General features: G+C 38.6%; 1 protein-coding gene and 1 non-coding gene across 6 annotated transcripts in view; both read left to right on the top strand.

Annotated features, from left to right (window-relative positions):
- The window catches only part of CFAP70 (cilia and flagella associated protein 70), a 172,418-nt gene that overhangs the window by 113,028 nt on the left and 37,024 nt on the right, over nucleotides 1-22,366 (top strand). For 4 of the 5 annotated variants that reach the window (XM_066348835.1, XM_066348832.1, XM_066348831.1 and 1 more), the window contains 5 exons: nucleotides 10,533-10,691; nucleotides 11,207-11,313; nucleotides 13,447-13,599; nucleotides 14,122-14,283; nucleotides 18,260-18,349. In XM_066348835.1, the coding sequence (XP_066204932.1) occupies nucleotides 10,533-10,691; nucleotides 11,207-11,313; nucleotides 13,447-13,599; nucleotides 14,122-14,283; nucleotides 18,260-18,349 (671 nt within the window). The remainder of the gene's footprint in view (nucleotides 1-10,532; nucleotides 10,692-11,206; nucleotides 11,314-13,446; nucleotides 13,600-14,121; nucleotides 14,284-18,259; nucleotides 18,350-22,366) is intronic. The other variant, XM_066348833.1, reaches the window with a different exon arrangement.
- TRNAT-AGU (transfer RNA threonine (anticodon AGU)) lies at nucleotides 4,937-5,012 on the top strand. The gene has a single exon. It is a non-coding gene; the product is annotated as a tRNA-Thr (tRNA).

Here is a 22,366-nt window from a genome sequence, read left to right as displayed (position 1 = left end):
GTTGCCAGGTGGATCCTAGTCAGGTCACATGAGGGAGTCTTTCTCTCTATCTCCCTCCTCAAAAAAAGAGAAAGAAACCATACTTTGTATGACTTGGATTCTTTTTAAGTTTATTTTGACTTGTTTTATGGTCCAGCATTTGATCTATCTTGTTAAATGTTTCATAAACACTTGGAAAAAAATGTATATTCTGCTGTTGTTGAGTAGATTTTTCTATAGATATCAATTGGATTTAGTTAATTGTGTTATGTAACTTCCTTTATCCTCTATAGTTTTGTGCCTTTGAATTTCTGTTTTAGTAATTCTTCTTCCCTCAAGTTTTATGTTCTTCAACTAACTATATTGTCTTAATTTTACATTTAGATCTTTATCAGGATTTTATCTTTGAATGTTATAGTAGGTAGGCATCCAATTTTATTTTTCTCCAAATAGAGATCTATTTTTGTCAAAATCATTAATGAAGCAATCATATTTTCTTCTTAGATTGATGGGATATATGTCTTTGAGCTCTGGCTTCTGTCCTTTTTGTCTGATCTTAAAATAATATCCCACTCTTTTAATTGCTATGCTGTTATATGCCTTAATATCTGGTATATCAGGTTCTTTAATTTACTTGCCTTTTCATACATGACTTACCTATTCATGGACCTTTATTCATCTATATGGATTTTATAGTGAGTTTATCAAGTGTATAAAAAACAGTTTAAATTTTTATTTGGGCTGTGTTGAATTTATAGATTAATTTAGGGATCATTAATATGTGTATATGATTTACCATTCCATCCAAGTATGTTAAGATCTCTTCATTTACTCAGATCATATTTTATGTACTTTATTAAAGTTTTACCATTTTTCTCAATGAGGCCCTGTATAAGTAATTCATAAATATTTTATAGATTCCATTGCTATCATAATAGGATCTTATTTTTATATTTTCTAATTGGTTATTACTGGTATTTTTTTAGTGTATGCTATTGATTTTTTACATTTTAGATTTTATTGTATACTATTGTTTTTTTAGATTTAACTTGCATATAACAAACTTGTTTGACTCATTGATTTAATAAATTAAGTCTATTTTTTTTCCTCAAATATGATTATCATATCATCTGCCAATAATGATAGGATTACCTTACCCCTCCAATCTTTTTTTTTTTTTTTGTATTTTTCTGAAGCTGGAAACGGAGAGAGACAGTCAGATTCCTGCATGCGCCCTACCGGGATCCACCCAGCACGCCCACTAGGGGCGACGCTCTGCCCACCAGGGGGTGATGCTCTGCCCCTCCGGGGTGTCGCTCTGCCGCGACCAGAGCCACTCTAGCGCCTGGGGCAGAGGCCAAGGAGCCATCCCCAGTGCCCCGGCCATCTTTGCTCCAATGGAGCCTTGGCTGCGGGAGGGGAAGAGAGAGACAGAGAGGAAGGAGGGGGGGGGGTGGAGAAGCAAATGGGCGCTTCTCCTATGTGCCCTGGCCGGGAATCGAACCCGGGTCTCCCGCACGCCAGGCCGATGCTCTACCGCTGAGCCAACCGGCCAGGGACCGATCTTTATTCTATGCATGTCTTTTTATTACCTTCAATAATATGTTATACAGTCATGTGCTGCATAACGATGTTTGTTATCAGTCCTGGCTCCATAGACTGCAGTTATGAGTATGAGGGTGGTCCTATCGATTATAATAGAGCTGAATTTCCTGTAAGAAAGGGAAGGATATGTGTTTCGGGAGGATTTTCTTTTCTCTGACAGGAGCAATATCTGTGGGGCTTGGTGATAGGTTCCTTCTTACTAATAGCACCTCAATTTTGAGTTCATAGATTGCTATATCCCAATCAGTGAGCTACTGACCTGTTTCAGCACACAGGAGCCTTTCCCTCACAGTGCTACATATTCAGAGGGCACCTACAGCCACCCAGATATAGCCTGACAGGCTATACATTCAGATTGTATTGCTGTAAGTCCTTTGTTGATACTGTACAAGATCCTGTACAAGAAGCACACAGGTCCATAGGAGCTACCTTAATAAGTCTTTAGTGCTGCTGCCACTTTAGTAAAAGTTTTCTCAGGTAGTGTGGAGTCAGCCTGTCCCTGTACTTTGCAAATCTTTTCAGGTTATAATGATGAAAAGCACAAGTGTTATTTCACTCATCAGTTCAATGCCAGAGAGAACCCCAAAATAATAAAATTTAGAGTCAAAATCAATGTAATAAAGAGCATCTAAGAACTGAGAAAATTAATGAAACCAAAAGCAGATTCTTTGAAAAGATTAAATTGACAAATTTTACTAGGAAAAAAAAGAAGATATGTTGTACCACTATCAGGAATGAAAAGGGACACCACTGCTAATCTTATAGATATTAGAAAGATAATAAAGGAAAATTATTAACAACTTAACGTCAACAAATCTGACAACTTAGATAAAATGTAAATACCTTGACAGACATACAAAGCTTACTCCAGAAAAAAGAGAGAGAGAGAGAGAAAATATAAATAGCCCTTTATTTCCTAAGAACATTAAATATATAATTAAAAACTTCTCACAAAGAAAAACTCCAGGTGTACTCTCTTCCTACTACGAACTTATAGAAGAGGGAATATTTCCATTATTGAAGTTTGAGAATAATTATCATCATGAGATCAAAACCAGACAAATCCATCTCAAGAAAACTATATACCAATAACCTTCATGAACCTACACACAAAAATTCTTGAAAAATATTAGCCTATCAATTTTAGCAACATATATAAAAAATAATCTATCAAATCCAAGTGAGATTGTAAATTTGGATTTATATTTGAAAATCAATGCGGCCCTGGCCGGTTGGCTCAGCGGTAGAGCGTCCACCTGGCGTGTGGGGGACCCGGGTTCGATTCCTGGCCAGGGAACATAGGAGAAGTACCCATTTGCTTCTCCACCCCCACCCCCTCCTTCCTCTCTGTCTCTCTCTTCCCCTCCCGCAGCCAAGGCTCCATTGGAGCAAAGATGGCCTGGGCCCTAGTGGGCATGCCGGGTGGATCCCGGTCGGGCGCATGCGGGAGTCTGTCTGACTGTCTCTCCCCGTTTCCAGCTTCAGAAAAATAAAAAAAATTAAAAAAAGAAAAGAAAATCAATGCAATTTACCACTGGAACAGCTAAAATTAAGATGAATGGGTCTGACCTGTGGTGACAGTGGAAAAAAGCATCGACCTGGGATGCTGAGGTTGCCAGTTTGAAACCCTGAGCATGCCTGATCAAGGCACATCTGGGAGTTGATGCTTCCTGCTCCTTCCACTTTCTCTCTCTCTCTCTTTCTCTCTCTGCTGTCTAAAATAAATAAATAAAAAAAATTAAAAATAAAATAGAACCTTAAAAATAAAAAGAAGATTGATGAAGATTGAACAAGTTATGGAAAGAAGATGGAATAACTGGAATTTCTAGTGGGAATGCCAGGTAGTTATATTTTTTATTCTTTTTAATTTTTTTTTTTTTGTATTTTTTTGAAATGAGAAGCGAGGAGGCAGACTGACACTCCCGCATGTGCCCAACCAGGATCTAATGCTCTGCCCATCTGGGGCATTGCTCCATTGCAGCTGGAGCCATTCTAGTGCCTGAGGTGGAGGCCGTGGAGCCATCCTCAGCACCTGGGCCAACTTTGCTCCAATGGAGCCTTGACTGTGGGAAGGGAAGAGAGAGACAGAGAGAAAGGAGAGGGGGAAAGGTGGAGAAACAGGTGCTTCTCCTGTGTGCCCTGGCTGGGAATCAAACCTGGGACTTGCACATGCTGGGCCGATGTATTAACCCTGTGCCAGCCAGCCAGGGCTTATTCTTTTTAATTTTTATTTATTTATTTTTTTAGTTGAGAGGAGGGGAGATAGTGAGGCAGATTCCCACATAGGCCCCCACCAGGATCCATCTTGTAACCCTATCTGGGGCCGATGCTCAAATACTGAGCTATTTTTAGCTCCTGAGGCTGATGTGCTTCAATGAAGCTATCCTCAGTGCTCAGGGGCCACAACTGAGCCAACTGAGCCACTGCTGTGGGAGGGGGAAGGGGAGAGAAGAGGGAGAGCGGAGGAGGGAGAAGCAGATGGTCGCTTCTTCTGTGTGCCCTGACTGGGAATTGAACCTGGGGCTTCTATACACTGGATTGACACTCTATCCCCTGAGCCACCGGCCTGGGTCCATAACCATGTATTTGACCCCCTTTAACCTCTACTACCTCTCTCCTACCCCCCTTTCCGCCTGGTAACCACCATACTTTTGTCTGTGTCTACAAGTTTCTGTTTATTTGTCTTGTTTGTTCATTTGTTGCTTTCAGTTTTATAGCTCATATATGAGTGAAATCATATGGTTCTTGACTTTTTCTGTCTGACTTATTTTGCTTAGTGTGATATTCTCAAGATGCATCCATACTGTCACAAATAACAGTATATCATTTTTCCTTGTGGCTGAGTAATATTCTATTGTGTATATATGTACCATCTTTTCTTTATCCAATCATCTATACAGGATACTTTATTGTTTCCATGTCTTGGCTACCATGAATAATGCTGCAATGAACATAGGGTTACATATATCTTTAAGAATAAGTGTTTTCAAATTTTGGGGTAGGTACAGAAGAGGGATGGCTGGATCACATTGTAACTCTACTCTTAATTTTTTGAGGAACCTACAGATGGTTTTCCATAGTGGCTGTAGCAATTTATGTTCTCACCAGCAGTGAATGAATGTTCCTTTTTTCCCACAGCCTCTCCCACACTTACTTTTTTTTGTCTTGTTGATAATAGTCATTATGACAAGTGTGAGAGAGTATTACTCATTGTAGTTTTGAATTTTCTGAATAGCTATGAAATTGAGCATCTTTTCATATATCTGTTGATCATCATCAGTGTTAAAATGGCCATATTACCCAAAGCAATCTACAGATTTAATGCAATCCTCATCAAAATCTGAATGGAGGGGCCCTGGCCGGTTGGCTCAGCGGTAGAGCGTCGGCCTAGTGTGCGGAGGACCCGGGTTCGATTCCCGGCCAGGGCACACAGGAGAAGTGTCCATTTGCTTCTCCACCCCTCCACCGCACTTTCCTCTCTGTCTCTCTCTTCCCCTCCCGCAGCCAAGGCTCCATTGGAGCAAAGATGACCCGGGCGCTGGGGATGGCTCTGTGGCCTCTGCCCCAGGCGCTAGAGTGGCTCTGGTCGCAACATGGCGATGCCTAGGATGGGCAGAACATCGCCCCCTGGTGGGCAGAGCGTCGCCCCATGGTGGGCGTGCTGGGTGGATCCCGGTCGGGCGCATGCGGGAATCTGTCTGACTGTCTCTCCCTGTTTCCAGCTTCAGAAAAAAATGAAAGAAAAAAAAATCTGAATGGCATTTTTTAGAAAAAAAACCAGAATTTAAAAATCATCAGATTTGTAGGGAACCACAAAAGACACCAAATAGGCAAAACAATCCTGAGAAAAAAAGAACAAAACTGGAAACATCAGATTCTCTGACTTCAAATTACACTTCAAAGCAACAATAATCAAAGCAGCATAGTATTGGCAGAAAAACAGACATACAGACCAATAGAACAAAATTGTGAGCTCAGAAATAAACCCACATGTATTTGGGCAAGTAATTTTTAACAAAGGAGCCAAACACATACAATGAAGAAAAGAAAGCCTCTTTAATAATTGGTGCTGGGAAAACTGAAAAGGCACATCCAAAATAATGAAACTAAATACTATCTGTCACCATATACAAACATGAACTAAAAATGGATCAAAGACCTAAATATAAGAACTGAAATAATAAATTACATAGATGAAAACCTAGGTACTAAGTTTTATTTTTATTTTTTAACATATTGTGTGGTATGTTTTCAAGTGTCCCACTCAATGTAACAGCCTCTCCACAGTGCATTGTCATAGGCAGTGGTGAGATTCAGCCAGTTAGCACCAGTTCAGCAGAACTAATACCTAATTTTTTGTTGAGTTCAGTAAATCAGTTGTTAAAATGGCAAATGTGAAAATCACAAATTTACATTCCTTACTCTTTTTTAACGTTCATCTGCACAACAGTGTATTGAAGCACCCGTAGTAATGTTCATTCTGTCCATAGGTGAAAAAAATTGCAAGTGAGGATGCCAATCAAGAAGCAATATTGTCCTGGATGGTTGGCTCAGTGATAGAGCATTGGCCTGGCGTGTGGATGTCCTCCAGGGTTCGATTCCTGGTCAGGGCACACAGGAAATGCACTCATCTGCTTCTCCACCCCTCCCCTTCTTGCTTCTCTTTCTCTCTGTCCCCCACCCTCCTGCAGCCAGGGCTCAATTGGAGCAAGTTGGCCCTGGGCGCTAAAGATGGCTCCATGGCCTCCACCTCAGTTGCTAAGAAGAACTCAGTTGCTCAGCAACAAAGCAACGCCCTAGATGGGCAGAGCATCGTTCCCCAGTGGGCATGCCAGGTGGAACCCAGTCAGGGCACATGCAGGAGTCTGTCTTTGCCTCCCTTCCTCTCAATGAATTAAAAAAAAAGAAGCAATATGGAAATATCTTAACAGTTTTATTGTTGTCTGTCAGATATTATTTAATATTTTTTCATTAATATTTTAAAACTCTTTCTTATAACAACCTAGTTTTGAGTACCTCTTATATTGTTCTTATTTAAGTATTAAATGCATGAAATAATAAATTGCCTTTTGATATATCATTTTTTATACTTAAAATGGTCATTAGGGCAAAGAACTGGTTGTTAAATTATTTGAATCCCACCTACTGATCATAGGTACTAAACTTATGTACTTAAGTCTTAGAGAGAATTTTATGAATTTGAACTCAAAGGCAAGAGAAATAAAAGTAAAAATAAAGGAATAGTAGAAAGAGCTTCCACCGGGAATGCCGAGGTTGCCGGTTCAAACCCCAAGGTTGCTGGCTTGAACACACGGCTGCCAGCTTGAGTGTGAGGTCACTGGCTTGAGAACAGGATATTCAACATGATCTCAAGGTTGCTGGCTTGGTTGAGCCCCAGGGCCAACTCCCTGTCAAGGCACATAGGGGAAGCAATCAATGCACAACTAAAGTGAAGCAACTATGAGATGATGCTTCTCACTCTCTCTTCCTCTCTCTCTCAAAAAAAAAAAAAAAAGAAAAAGAAAAGAAAAAAAAAAGGAATGAGACTGCATCAAACTAAAAAGCTCTGCACAGAAAAAGAAATCATCAACAAAAAGGCAATCAACTGAATGGGAGAAGATATTTGCAAAGAACAACTCTCCCAAGAAGACAATTCAGGCAATTTAAAATAAAGTTAAACATACTTGTGCCAGCAACTTTACTCCTAGGTGTGAGAAATGGAAACATACATCCTTGCAAAGATTTATACACAAATCTTCATAACATTTATTTATAGTAGACAAAACTGGAAATAACCCAGTCACCTATAGATAGGTGAATGGTTAATAAAGTTTCTTATAACCACTCAATCAAAAACCACACAGCAATAAAAAGAAACAAACTACTGATATACTCAACATGGGTGAACTTCAAAAACATTATACTAAGTGAATAAGCCAAATGCAAAAGAATACATACTGTGTGATTTCATTTGTATTAAATTCTAGAAAAAGCAAAACTAATCTATATCGACATAAAGCAGATCAGTGGTTGCCTTGAGCAGGGAGTTGGGAAGTAACTGCAAAGAGCACAAGCGAGCTCTTTGGGGTATGAGAAATTTTTTGTAACATTGTGATAGTGATTACATAAGTGTATATATTTATTAAAATGCATTGAAATATATACTTAAAAGTGAATGCTGTAATTTATAAATTATATCCCAGAAAAGCTGAATATTAACTTTTTTTTTTCATTAAGATCATCACTTACCCTTCAGTGATCAGTCTGCAGTGTTTAACCATGCTTCTTCCTAAAATACAAGTTTGAATGCCTCCTACATCTCTGACAGTTTGGGTTTCATTTGTTAGCTTCTTTTTCTTGTCACACTCATTAGATATAATCATTTTCCAATGATACAGTCTTACTTTCTAAGAGGCCACTTACCCTCACAGCTTCCATTTCACTACTGATAACTCTCAAATATCTATTTTTAACCCTGACATCCCCCCAAAAACCAGTAGCTGGGTTATTCTATTAGTAAACTCATCTCCTTATCCTCTAAATTGACTCTGCATCTTTACATTAGTCACTCAAGCTCAGGATGCCAACCCTGTGACTCTTTCTTGCTTCAGCTTCCCCCATCCCTACGTCAGGTTAATTCCGGAGACCAGTTGGTTCTCCTTCAAAATGTTCCTTACATCTTTCCTTTAGATTTCTACTACTCTCCATGTCTATTATCAGATGTCCATCCTCTTGTAACAGTCTTATTACAAACCTCTTTGTCTCCATCCATAGTGTGTGTGTGTGTGTGTGTGTGTGTGTGTGTGTGTGTGTGTGTGTAAGAGAGAGACAGATAGGAAGGGAGAGAGATGAGATGAGAAGCATCAACTCGTAGTCTGTTGGTTTAGTTGTTCATTGATTGCTTCTCATATGGGCCTTGATCAATGGGGAGGAGGCCCCAGCTGAACCAGTGACCCTCTGCACAAGCCAGCGACCTTGGACTTCAAGCCAGTGACCTTTAGGCTCAAGCCAGAGACCAAGGGATCATGTCTATGATCCAGCACTCATTGCTGGTGACCCTGTGCTCAAGCTGGTGAGTCTGCTCTCAAGCCAGGGATCTCAGGGTTTCAAACCTGGGGTGTGCTGGACACTCAATCCACTGTGCCACCACTGGTAATGCTCTATCCACATTTTACTCTCCTTGCTACAACGTACTGTTATAGTAATCTTCAAAATACTACTTTCATCCTCTAATTTTTCTGCTCAATACTCTTCATTGTAACTCTCTTCTTTTGCCTATAAAAGAAAAATCCTAGTATTCAAATATCAATACAGCATAGCCCCAACCTACCTTTTAATTTTCTCTATGCAATCCTCAATATTCTGTAAAATAAATTAGCACACTACATCCATGCTTTCACCAGTGGTATTCCCCCAGCCTTGAACGCCCACCTCTCTATCTACAATCGTCCCTCACCATATTGTGGTTCACTTTTCACGATCTCACTGTATCGTGGATTTTAAAATTGTATTAGGGTATATATCTAATTTTGTATTGCAGATTTTTCGCTATATTGCAGGGATTTTGCGGTATATGGGTATTTTTACATATTTATTGTTTTAATTATTTTTGCAGTAAAATAAGAATTTTCTAGCATAAAAATTTGAAAACAATATAAAATATTAATTAAAACATATTAAAAGAATATTACTGTATATTCACTGGTGAGTTCCCATGTAGAATTTTATATATTGTTAAAATTGTGTAACTTTAAGAGTGTAGAAAGTGTTTTAGAGCATAGGAAGTGTTTATAAGAGTGTGGGAAAGGTTTATAAGAGTGTGGGGAGGGTTTAAAAATGCTTAAAATATATATAAATAATAAAATAAATATAAGGTTACTACTTCACGGATTTTCACCTATCATAGCGGATTCTGTAACCTAACCCCACGATAGATGAGGGACTACTGAATACAATTTCTACCATTTTTCAGGGTCATATCTTTTTCTCTAGCTTAGTGACCTCTTTTAATTTGGAGCCAGCTTGCACTACTCATTTCCTGCCTGGCATTGCTTTTTATTTGTATTGGCCAAACAGTACTTGAGAGGCAGCAAAGCATGTTTAAGAGCTTCAGCAAATTAACTTCTCAGTGATTCACTTGGTTCAAAGGAGCATAGTATGTAAAATATCTCATAATGTTGTAAAAAATGAGATTTTACATTAAAATTGCTAGTATAATGCCTGGCATATGGTCATGATCAAATACAGCTACATGATTATGTTTTTTAAAGATATCTTTTTTTAGATTTTATTTATTCATTTTTAGAGAGAGGAGGGAGGAGAGAGAAAGAGAAGGAGGGAGGAGCAGGAAGCATCAACTCCCATATGTGCCTTGACCAGGGAAGCCTAGGGTTTTGAACCAGTGACTTCAGCATTTCAGGTTGATGCTTTATGCATTGTGGCACTACAGGTCAGACACAGCTACATTATTATTATTATTATTATTATTATTATTATTATTAGCACCACGCTCTAACCAACTGAGCTAACTGGCCAGGTGGCATTATTATTAATTATTATTAAACACTGAAATAAGATGATTAGAATTCCTTTATTCAGGGATTTTAATATTATCTAAAATATATTAATCTTTTCATCAGGATATTTGAGATTCTAGATCTAACATATAACTTTTATAATAGGTATCTGTTTGACATTATCATGACTTGAGCTAGCAGTGGGGTTGAATTAGGAGTTATAGTGACAGAAGCTGTGCTATCAGCTTAGTTTGTACGTTTTAAATTATTCAGAAATGTAAAAAGTCTGCAAAACAAGTCTGTCCATACAATATTTCAGGAGTATATGTTTTTTATGCTTTGAAAATTAATTGTATTTTATCTTCTGTAATAACCTTTTAATATTCACTGTAGCAAGAGTTTTCTTTTCTCATTAAAATTTAACATATTTAGGATCAGCAGCTCCATTACCTACTCTAGGTGAATTTCTTGAAGTATCCACCAAACTTCAGTTGCAGTCACAAGAACCAATTTTGTCTGTACTATCTCAGGATCCACCAATCAGCCAAAAACCATCTAACCTATTAGTCAAGGAGATACCAGCAAAAAAAGGTAATTAGGAATAAAGATTTCCAATTGAAAGAGGGACTAAACAAACTATGAAACAACTGACAATTATGAAAACAACTATGACTATTGAAATGGCGATTTTAACTTGTTTGAAGTTGATTTGTTTATGTCATTTTGTGCTTTCATATGAGGCAAGCCTTTGAAATACAACTTTTTCAATAAACAAGGATTTCTCTTTGGCTCAGAAAAATAGCCAGCTACAGATCTATATTTTCTAACAATGATTCTTCGTTTCCAGTATATCTATAGATTGTGTTTCACATTCAGGAAGATCTGAATACTTTAAAAAATTATCTTACTGGACTTGCATTTGGAACCACCAGTATACTAACTAACCTTAAGAACTTTTGAGATCTCCTCTTTGGGGACTATTGCTTTCCATATATAATCTTTCTCATATACTAGATTAGAATACTCTTGCTGCTACATTAGTGTGTCTAAGTTTCGCACATTTTTTCTTTTACATCTAATTGTCTAATCTTTTCATGTATTTTCAGAAACATCTAAATGCCGAGATTCATTGACTTTTCTACAGCCTACCCAAATTCATACCACCATCTTCATGGAGACCATCCGCTTCTTGATGAAGGTCAATGCTGTGCAGGTGAGAATATTTAGAAAAGAGCAAGTTAATGGAAATATTTTAGTGAACTATTTATTCTATTCATAATGGTATCTTTTGTAAGCTTAAATATGTTTGACACAGAAATCAAATATGCTTTTGAGAGCACATTATGGATGAACATCCAAGCATGAAACACTCTATGAAGTACATCAGAAGACCTCATTGCAAGTCTGCTCCCTATACTATATCAGCAGAGCAAATTCAGACTCTGAGTAATATGTTATTTTATTATGGGGACTCATATTATGTGAGTGTGGGAGGGAGGTCCACAGAAGCTGAATCATACCTTTCCTCCCTTCCAGGTTCGGAACCAACTGGAACAGATACACACTGCTAAATAGGGGGATAAAAATATTACTTTTTGTGTGTGTGTGTGAGAGAGAGAAAGAGAGAGACAGAGACAGGGACAGGAAGGGAGAGAGATGAGAAGCATCAACTTGTAGTTGCGGCACTTTAGTTGTTCCTTGATTGGTTCTCATATGTGCCTTGACTGGGGGGCTCCAGCCAAGACAGTGACCCCTTGCTCAAGCCAGTGACCTTGGGCTCCAGCCAGCAACCATGGGGTCATGTCAATGATCCCATGCTCAAGTTCGTGACCCTGTGCTCAAGCTATAAGCCTGCGCTCAATCCTGATGAGCCCATGTTCAAGCCGGTGACCTTTGGGTTTCGAACCTGGGAGCCCAGCATCTCTCTCTATCCACTGGGCCACCACTAGTCAGGCTTAATATTTTATTGGTAAAACTGGGCTGGAGCCTGATCTGGAACACTGAGGTTGCCAGTTCAGAACACTGGGCTAGCCCAATCAAAGCACATACGAACTCCTCCCCCATCTCCTTTCTCTCTCTCCTCTCTCTAAAATCAATAACTAAAATTTAAAAACAAAACAAACAAAAAAACTGGACTGGAGACGTGACTGGTTCCAGGTTTGACTTACCTGTCAGAGGTAGAACAGCTGGAGAACAACAGCCTATGAAGAGCATCCTATGATGTCTGTCTCCTACCTGGAAAACAGGAAATATATCCATAAAGCAAACAATAGGAGAGGGAGCAAGATCCAGGAGCCAAGAGAACTGGCCCCAATCTTGCTGTGTGTGTGCTCCACTTGAGTGTGGACAGATTTAAGAAAGGGCAAGAATGATGAACTGGGTGGGAGTTGGCCACATTAAACTTTCCCAATAGAGAAATAGACTCTGTCTCCCCGTCACCCATATCAAAGAGCCAGAATGCAGGTAGAGGGAAGAGCTGCAGAGTCTCCCCCAGGATTTCCTGAGAAGGTATAAGTGTTAGTGGAAGTTTCTGTATTACAGGCTGAGATAGGAACAGAAGGAAAAGAAAACAAGGGTTTCCCCTCTACTTATCAAGTACATGTGACTTTGTCAAATTTTCAGGTGTTGTGTAGTGTTAAAAATAAAGAATAGCCCTAAGTATAAAACTGATGAACATAACAACTGTCTGAGAGTGTGTCAGAAACACAGACACTGTTTCCAAGATCCTGAGTCCAGAATTTTAGAAAGGGAGGTTTTTGCTTCACTTTAAGTTTCCTTACAATTACAGCTGCCTGAAAATGTTATCTCATGTATACATGGAAATGAAGTATCTTTGTGTGTTGTATAACAAATGCAGGTTAAAACCCATCTAGTATGATGATCAGCAAGACCAGCATTGTGTCATACTGCCGATCTTTCACTTAAAAAAAAATCTACATTTGGTGACTAAGTGAATAACTGGTAATGGAACCATGATGGGCTGAATGTTTATAATTAGCCTCTAACCTTTTGAAGTCAATAATCTTTTTGTTCTATAATATGTTCCTTATTATTTATTATCAGAAACAAAATCTTCAATCCATAAGAACTATGGAACTCACATAATGCAGCCATTTACATGTTCCTTATAATCTGACTTTTCAGCCTGACTTGTGGTGGCACAGTGCATAAAGTGTCGACCTGGAATGCTGAGGTTGCTGGTTCAAAGCCCCTGGCTTCCCTGGTCAAGGCACATACGAGAAGCAACAAGTTGATGCTTCCTGCTCTTCCCCTAGACTGCTTCCTTTCTCTCTCCTTTGTCTAAAATCAATCAGTAAAAAAATTTTAATCAGATTTTTCATTACAGTATGTGCACAGAGTGCTTGCACATGAGCTGTTATGCCCTCAAGGAGGCCCCAGCTGTGAGTATTACTTGGTGCTGGCTCAGACACACCTTCTCAAAAAGGACTTCACCAAAGCAGAGGAATACCTTCAACAAGCAGCCCAAATGGACTACCTGGTAATAACTTTTGCTTGAGCCCCTTCAGTTTAGTTTGAAGAAGGGGCGAGCAGGCATTCTTAGAGGTGGTGGTGATGCCGTATCACAGGTAGAGTTCTGGTTAGCAGAGGTGGGGGTCATCAGTTGTCAGTTACTCATCTATCTGTTTCCTTCCATTTGTTTTTCTTAAGCAATAATGAGTTTTGTGAAGGGCCGAGAAAAAGATAAGGAGAGCTCTTTAGCAGATAGCTTATTTATTTCAAGTTCTGGACTTCTTCTATTTTTCTCATTGTGAAAACTATTGTCGTTATGCCTCAATATTTTTCTTAATATTTACCGCAAAGACAAAAGTGGCTTTGAAGAATGCAAGAAAGAAATGAGAGGGCAGACCTAGAAGAATCTCTCCCAGTGCAACTGAACGGCTTCTTTCTAACTGACTAAGAGAGAGCAGACTTAATCTAAATTTAAATGTTAAAGAAAGCTTATTAATGTTCTTTTCAATACCACTTCATCCCGTGTACTACCTGTTCTTCACTTTCTCAGAACCCTAACGTCTGGGGTTTGAAGGGCCATCTCTATTTTCTGACTGGAAATCATGCTGAGGCCAAGGCGTGCTATGAGAGAACCATTAGTTTTGTGGTGGATGCTTCTGAGATGCACTTCATCTTCCTGCGACTGGGGCACATCTATCTGGAAGAGAAAGAGGTGAGGGATAGAGGGTCACGTAAATCAGTCATGGTCTGGGACCTGACTATAGTCAAGTATTAACATCTGTGTGGACTAAAAATAGCAATGTGATAATGGCAATTTTGTATCAAAAGGTCAAGTGACTTGCCCAACATCAGATAACCAGTAATTAATAGAAACAGGATTTAAACATGGACAGTCTCATACTAGTTTGTGGTTTTAACCACTATGATACTAAGAAGTTATTAAAAACTCAATAAATTTTATTTTAGCAATGATTTTAGTTATTTTTCTTTATTAACAGTAAGAGAAATATTCTTAATATACCTTAACTAATGCAAAGTGTTGTGGGCTTCAAAATACTCTAAACTTCCTCCTCAACACAAAGGATTACATTTAATTCAGCTGAGGCTAACCCCACTTCATAGGGCACTCTGACCTGACTCTTTAGCAATTCCTCTCCATATTTTAGGAAATGACCCAAAGCCTTCTAAAAGAAACTTTATTTAATGGAAAATTTCAAATACATACAAAGTAAACAGAATAGTAGAATGAACCAATATGGACCCATGATCCCACTTCAACAATTATCAACATTGTCCGAAAGCCTTTTGATTCCGTGCTTTTGTTCTGACTTTATTCTGTTTCTCCCCCCAGAACACCTAGTTCTCTTTATGTTTAAAATAAAACAACAGCAACAAGGATTTTACAGTGCCTTATAATTTAAGTAGGAAAGCTTACATAGGTTTGAAAGAGAAAAACTAAAGTGAAGTAAATAAGAAAAAGCTTTCTGATGTTATTGTAACCTGCATCTTCACAGAGCTGCTGCCTTATGCAGTCACTAGGCAAGGAGTTTGTAGGCTACTCACTGAGGTTCAGCTATAGTTCCATCTGTCACACTGAATATACAAGACAAGAAGTGGTCTTTCTAGGGCTATTCCTGTTTTTTGTTTGTTTGTTTTTTAGTTTTTCTAAATGTCTCCTATACTACTTGAAAGCTTCTTTTTTACAAGAGAACAGACTCTTAGAATAATGAGGCCCTATCAAGTATATTCCTTAGTTCAGAGGTTCTGTATCTGTCATCCCACTACATAATGTCACTTTTAAGTGAAAGGGCATAATCCATAAAGTCTAGGTAGAATTTAGATAATCGCTGGTCACCCAGAACTTTCTGTGTAACTCCTTGCCTCAACTCTTAAAGAGACTATAAATATAGTCTCTTTGGAATTGCTTTTACCTCAAAGTCTGCCCTTTAATTTAATTTATCTTTCTCCTTTTACCTGTCTTCTTGTAATAGCTCCCTGAAAATAGACATAAAATAAATACAACCCCAGAATAGTTAATACAACATTGAAAGAAAAGAACAAAGATGGAGGACTGATACCCTACCTGACTACAAGATTCACTCTAAACTACAACAATAATCAAGACAGTACAATATTGGTGAAAGAATAGGCAAATAGATTAATGAAATAGAATAGAGAGCCCAGAAATAGAGCCACATAAATATGGCCAACCTATCTTTGACATAGGAGCAAAGGCAATACAATGGAGGAAAGAAAATCTTTTCAAGAAATGGTGGTGAAACAACTGGACATCCATATGCAAAAAAAAAAAAAAAAAAAATCCAGACACAGACCTTACACCTTCAAAAATTAACTCAAAATGGATCATAGAACTAAGTAGAAAATTCCAAATGATAAAACTTTTAGAAGATAATATAGAAGAAAATGCCTATGACATTGTGAATGATGCTGACTTTTTAGGTACAACACCAATGGCATGATCCATGAAAAAAAAATTGATAAGTTAGACTTCACTGAAATGAAAAACTTATGGCCTGCAGAAGACAATGTGAAGAGAATGAGAAGACAAACCACAAACTGGGAGAAAAATTTGCAAAAGACATATCTGATAAAGGACTGTTATCTAAAATATATATACAAAGAACTCTTAAAACTCAACAATAAGAAACAATCTGAGGGGGCAAAGGGGGGGGGGTCGAGGGGAACACAAGGGTGGGGACACTTGAATCTATGTAAACACAATAAATTAAAATCATAAAAAAAACACAATCTGATTTAAAACTGGGTCAAAGACCTTAACAGATACCTCACCAAATAAGGTATATATATAGATGGCAAATAAGCATATGAGAAGATGCACCACATCATATGCCATAGGGAAATGCAAATTAGAACAACAGGAGATACTACTACAAACCAAAATCTGGCCAAAATCTAGAACACTGACGACATCTAGTGCTGACAAGGATGTGAAGCAACAGGAAGTCCTCTTCATTGCTGGTGGGAATGCAAAATGCTACAGCCCCTTTGGATGAGAGTTTGGTGATATCTTACAAAACTAAAAATATTCTTACCATACTCTGCAACAGCTGTGCTCCTAATATTTACCCAAAGGAGTTGAGAACTTATATCCACACAAAACCTGCACTTAGATGTTTACAGTAGCTTGATCTATAATGACCAAAACTTGGAAGCAACCAAAGATGCCCTTCAGTAGGTGAATGGATAAAAAATCTGTGGTACAACCAGACAATGAAATATTACTTAGCACTAAAAGGAAATAAACTATAAAGCCATGAAAAATACAAAGAAAACTTAAATGCATATTACTAAGTGAAAGGAGCCAATCTGTGGGGTCTAGGTACTGCATGATTCTAACTGTAATATATTCTGAAAAAGGCAAAACTATGCAGTCAGTAAAGAGATCAGTGGTTTCCATGGGTTGGGAAGAGGACTGATGAATATGTAGAGCACAGAGAATATATAGGACAGGAAAAAATACTCTATTGAGGAATACATGTGATTACACATTTGTTCCAACACATAGAATGTACTACACCAAGAATGAACCCTAAGGTAAAGTATGGACTTTGGGTGATGATGAAGTGTCAATATAGGTTTATCAGTTGTAACAAATGTACCACTTTGATAGGTGATGTTGATAGTGGGGAGACTATGCATGTGTTGGGGCAGGAGATCTATGGGACATCCCTGAACTTTCTTCTCAATTTTGCTATGAACCTAAAACTAAGTTTCAAGAAACTTAGAATTAAGTTTTAATAAAAACATATAACTCAAAAAGTCATTTAAGTTAGATTGGTCTAGAGCAGGGGTAGTCAACCTTTTTATACCTACCACCCACTTTTGTATCTCTGTTAGTAGTAAAATTTTCTAATTGCCCACCAGTTCCACAGTAATGGTGATTTATAAAGTAGGGAAGTAACTTTACTTTATAAAATTTATAAAGCAAACTTACAGCAAGTTAAAGCATATAATAATAATTACTTACCAAATACTTTATGTTGGATTTTTGCTAAGTTTGGCAGAACAAATCTTTTTTTTTTTTTTTTTTTCATTTTTCTGAAGCTGGAAACAGGGAGAGACAGTCAGACAGACTCCCGCATGCGCCCGACCGGGATCCACCCGGCACGCCCACCAGGGGCGACGCTCTGCCCACCAGGGGGCGATGCTCTGCCCATCCTGGGCGTCGCCATGTTGCGACCAGAGCCACTCTAGCGCCTGGGGCAGAGGCCACAGAGCCATCCCCAGCACCCGGGCCATCTTTGCTCCAATGGAGCCTTGGCTGCGGGAGGGGAAGAGAGAGACAGAGAGGAAAGCGCGGCGGAGGGGTGGAGAAGCAAATGGGCGCTTCTCCTGTGTGCCCTGGCCGGGAATCGAACCCGGGTCCTCCGCACGCTAGGCCGATGCTCTACCGCTGAGCCAACCGGCCAGGGCAGAACAAATCTTTATAAAACAACTTACTATAGTTAAATCTATCTTTTTATTTATACTTTGTTTGCTCCACTACCACTCACCATGAAAGCTGGCACGTCTACTAGGGGGCGGTAGAGATCAGGTTGACTACCACTGGTCTAGAGTGCAACTGCAGAGGCACTATCAATATCATAGTAATGCCGTGTCTGAAGCTTCCAAAAGAACAATAGCTTAGAGGTGCTTTCTTTCTACAGTATGAAAAAGCAAAGAAAACTTATCTGCAAGCCTGTAAGAGATCACCGTCATGCTTTACCTGGCTCGGACTGGGAATTGCCTGCTATCGGGTAAGAGAATGAGGGCTTGACACTAAACCTGTGCATATAGCTGACCTTGGTCTTTCAAACACCCTGCAAGTTTGGGATGACAGTGAAATGGCAATTAGAGCAGTTTTCTCTGATGAAAATTGCTCTTCAGAGTTGTTTAGTAAACTGAATGTCAATCTGAAATAGAAAAAAAAGACATTCTTTAAAACTCCCACAAAAACCAGAACCAGGAAGCTATATAATAAAAATTTCATGTTATTTGGTACAAAAGCTCATAAGTTTATAATGTATCTGTAAGGAAAAAAGTGATATGGGATATGATGAATCTACTCAATTAAATTAAAGAAATTGATGGATATTTATTGAGCTCAATGGCCTTTCCATATTCAGGAGGAGCTGCTACAGCTCTCCCTCCAAACTCTCCTTATGCTTCCTTTCCTCTCATCTTTGAAAGAGGCATGCATCCTGCTGTTCATGTCTAGTTTTTTCACATGTATTCTTGATTGTATCCCTTTCCTTTTCTCCTAATTTTAAATTTTTTTCTTTTTTTTTACAGAGACAGAGAGAGAGAGTCAGAGAGAGGGATAGATAGGGACAGACAGACAGGAACAGAGAGAGATGAGAGCATCAATCATCAGTTTTTTATTGCGACGCCTTAGTTGTTCATTGATTGCTTTCTCATATGTGCCTTGACCGCGGGCCTTCAGCAGACCCAGTAACCCCTTGCTCAAGCCAGTGACCTTGGGTCCAAGCTGGTGAGCTCTGCTCAAACCAGATGAGCCCGCGCTCAAGCTGGCGACCTCAGGGTCTTGAACCTGGGTCCTCTGCATCCCAGTCCGACGCTCTGTCCACTGTGCCACCGTGCCACCATCCGGTCGGACTAAACTTTCCTTCTTAATCAGCTCTTTATTCATAAACTTCCCTTTTTACTAAACAATGATAATGACAACCTTCCTAGTTACCTTTGAACCAAAAGAATTGTATATATTTCTTGTCTCTTCTTCTTCATTTCTGTTTTTAAACCATAAAAAGTATATGTTCATCATAGAAATGTGTAAGATACAAAAATTGAAGAACACATAAAAGTATTCATAATCCCACCACTCAGTGGTAAGCAGGTGAGCACTGTTAACATTTGAATGCACTTTTCTCCAGTCTTTTTTTATACATATATAAAAGCAATGACAAATATATATACTGCTTACAAAAATCAGGGAATATGTTATTGCTTCATATTCATTTTGAAATATCCCCTAATTTTTGTGAGCAGTATATTTATTGCTTAAATAAGGTGATCATGTAATTTATCATACAAACAAGACACTCGTGAGAATGAAAAGATTACTATTAATAATTACAGTGGGACACAGATACTGTCCCAGGCCAATCAGGGCATATGGTCACTTATACATGAGCCATATGCCCCCCTACTCCACCTTCCCAGAGAGGATGTAGCTGTTAGAAACATCCCCATTTGTAGCTGGTAGAAACCTGGCAACTCGGCTGAAAGCACAAGAAACTAGTCAGATAAGTTGAGCTATTTTGTTTGTGTGGTGTAAACATAGTTTCATTGAGATAAAAACTAAAAACAAAGAAAAACAAAACAAACAAAAAAAACCCTTAAATTAAGCCTAACCATTAAAATGTCCAAGTAATCTCTGCCCCTATCAATGTTTTAGTTATACTATGCTGGTGTGTGGATATACCATAACTGATTTGACCAATCACTTACTATTGAACATGTTAGTTTGTACAATTATGGTATACTATTATAAATAATGCTGAAATAAATATTAAGTTCTCTGTTTAATTTTAATTATTTCCTTAGGATACATTATAAAAGAATGTAGAAAAATTTTAGTCTTTAAATTATAATTTCAACGTGCCCTCTCAAAAGGTTATATACTGATTTATACTCTTCCAGAAGGTATGAGCCATTTTACTGTTACCCCATCAACAATTGGCATTATCATTTATCAATCTAATAGGTATCTTTTTTTTTTTATACAGAGACAGAGAGAGAGAGTCAGAGAGAGGGATAGGCAGGGACAGACAGACAGGAATGGAGAGATGAGAAGCATCAATCATTAGTTTTTCGTTGCGAGACCTTAGTTGTTCATTGGTTGCTTTCTCATATGTGCCTTGATCATGGGCCTTCAGCAGTCAGAGTAACCCCTTGCTCAAGCCAGCGACCTTGGGTCCAAGCTGGTGAGCTTTTGCTCAAACCAGATGAGCCCTCACTCAAGCTGATGACCTTGGGGTCTCAAACCTGGATCCTCCACATCCCAGTCCAATGCTCTATCCACTGCACCACTGCCCGGTCAGGCTCTAATAGGTATCTTTAAATTTTTTTTAGCTGAATTTGACAGGTATATTTTTTAAAATATTTTTTATTTTTCAATTATAGTTGACAGTACAATATTATATATCATTTTCAAGTGGACAGTTCCATGATTAGGCATTTATATAACTTATGTAGTGATCACCCTGATAAATCTAGTACCGATCTACTACCATGCATCCATGCATAGTTATTATAATATTATTGACTATGTTCCTTATGCTATATTTTATATCCTCATGACTATTTTGTAACTACCAATTTGTACTTGTAAAATCACTTTCTCTTTTTCACCCCCAAACCCTCCCCACCTAGCACTGTAAAAATGTTCTCTGAGTTTCTTTCTCTTTTGTTTGTTATTTTATTTTTTTGTGAGAAAGAAACAGAAGGACAGACAAGGGTAGACAGGCAAGAAGGGACAGAGATGAGAAGCATCAACTCATAGTTGCAGTACCTTAGTTGTTCATTGACTGCTTTCTTATATGTGCCTTGCCTGGGGAACTCCAGCAGAGCCTGTGACCCCTTGCCCAAGACAGTGAACTTAGGCTCAAGCCAGCCACATTGCACTTCAAGTCAGCAACCATTGGGTCATGTCTATGATCTCATGCTCAAGCCGACGACCTCAGGATTTTGAATCTGGGTCCTCAGTGTCCCAGGTCGTTGCTCTATCCACTGTGCCACTGCCTGGTCAGGCTGTTTCGATTCCATGTAAGAATGGAATCATATGGTATTTGTCTTTCTCTGACTTATTTCACTTAGCATGATACCTTCTAGGTTCATCCATGTTGTCCCAGATGGCAAGATTTCGTTCTTTCTTATGGCTGAGTAATATTTCCTTGTATGTATGTACAAGTTCTAATTTATTCATTCATCTATTGATGGACACTTAGGTTGCTTCCGCATCTTGGCTATTATAAATAACGATACAATGAACACATAGATATGTATGTTATTTTGAATTAGTGTTTTGGGTTCCTTTGGATAGCCAGAAGTGGTGTTGCTGTGTTCTTCTTTGTCTTTAGTTGCAGCCTTTGTTTTAAAGTCTATTTAAAGTCTGGTATAACTATTACTACCCCAGCTTTTTTTTTTAAGTGAGAGGAGTGGAGATAGACTCCTGCATGTGCCCTGACCAGGATCTACATAGCAACCCCTATCTGGGGCCAATGCTCAAGTCAACTGAGCTATCCTCAGTGCCCAGGGTCAACGGTCAGACCAGCTGAGCCCTCAGTGCCCAGAGCTAACAACTAGAACCAATCGAGCCACTGGGTGAGAGAGGAAAAAGAGAAAGAAGGTGGAGAGGGAAAGGGAAGAGAAGCAAATGGTTGCTTCTCATGTGTGCCCTGACTGGGGATCAAACCCAGGACATCCGTACACTGGGCTGATGCTCTATCCACTGACCCTACCAGCCAGGACCTGTTTTTATTTTAATAAAATATATTTTTTCATCTCTTTATTTTTGGTCTGTGTGTGTCTTTTGAGCTGAAGTAAGTCTCTTGTCAGCAGCATATATAAAGGTCTTGTTTTATTATTCATTCAGCCACCATATGTCTTCTGATTCAAGCATTTAATCAGTTTGCACTTAAAGTAATTGTTGATAGATATGTAGCTATTGCCACTCTATTATTCATATTTTAAAAATATTTCTTCTTAAAGAAGTCTCTTTAACATTTTTTGTAATACTGGTTGATGGTGATGAA

The sequence above is a fragment of the Saccopteryx leptura genome, chromosome 9 (assembly GCF_036850995.1).
Source record: "Saccopteryx leptura isolate mSacLep1 chromosome 9, mSacLep1_pri_phased_curated, whole genome shotgun sequence".
NCBI classification, from domain to species: Eukaryota; Metazoa; Chordata; class Mammalia; order Chiroptera; family Emballonuridae; genus Saccopteryx; species Saccopteryx leptura.
This window is presented reverse-complemented; position numbering and strand designations above follow the sequence as displayed.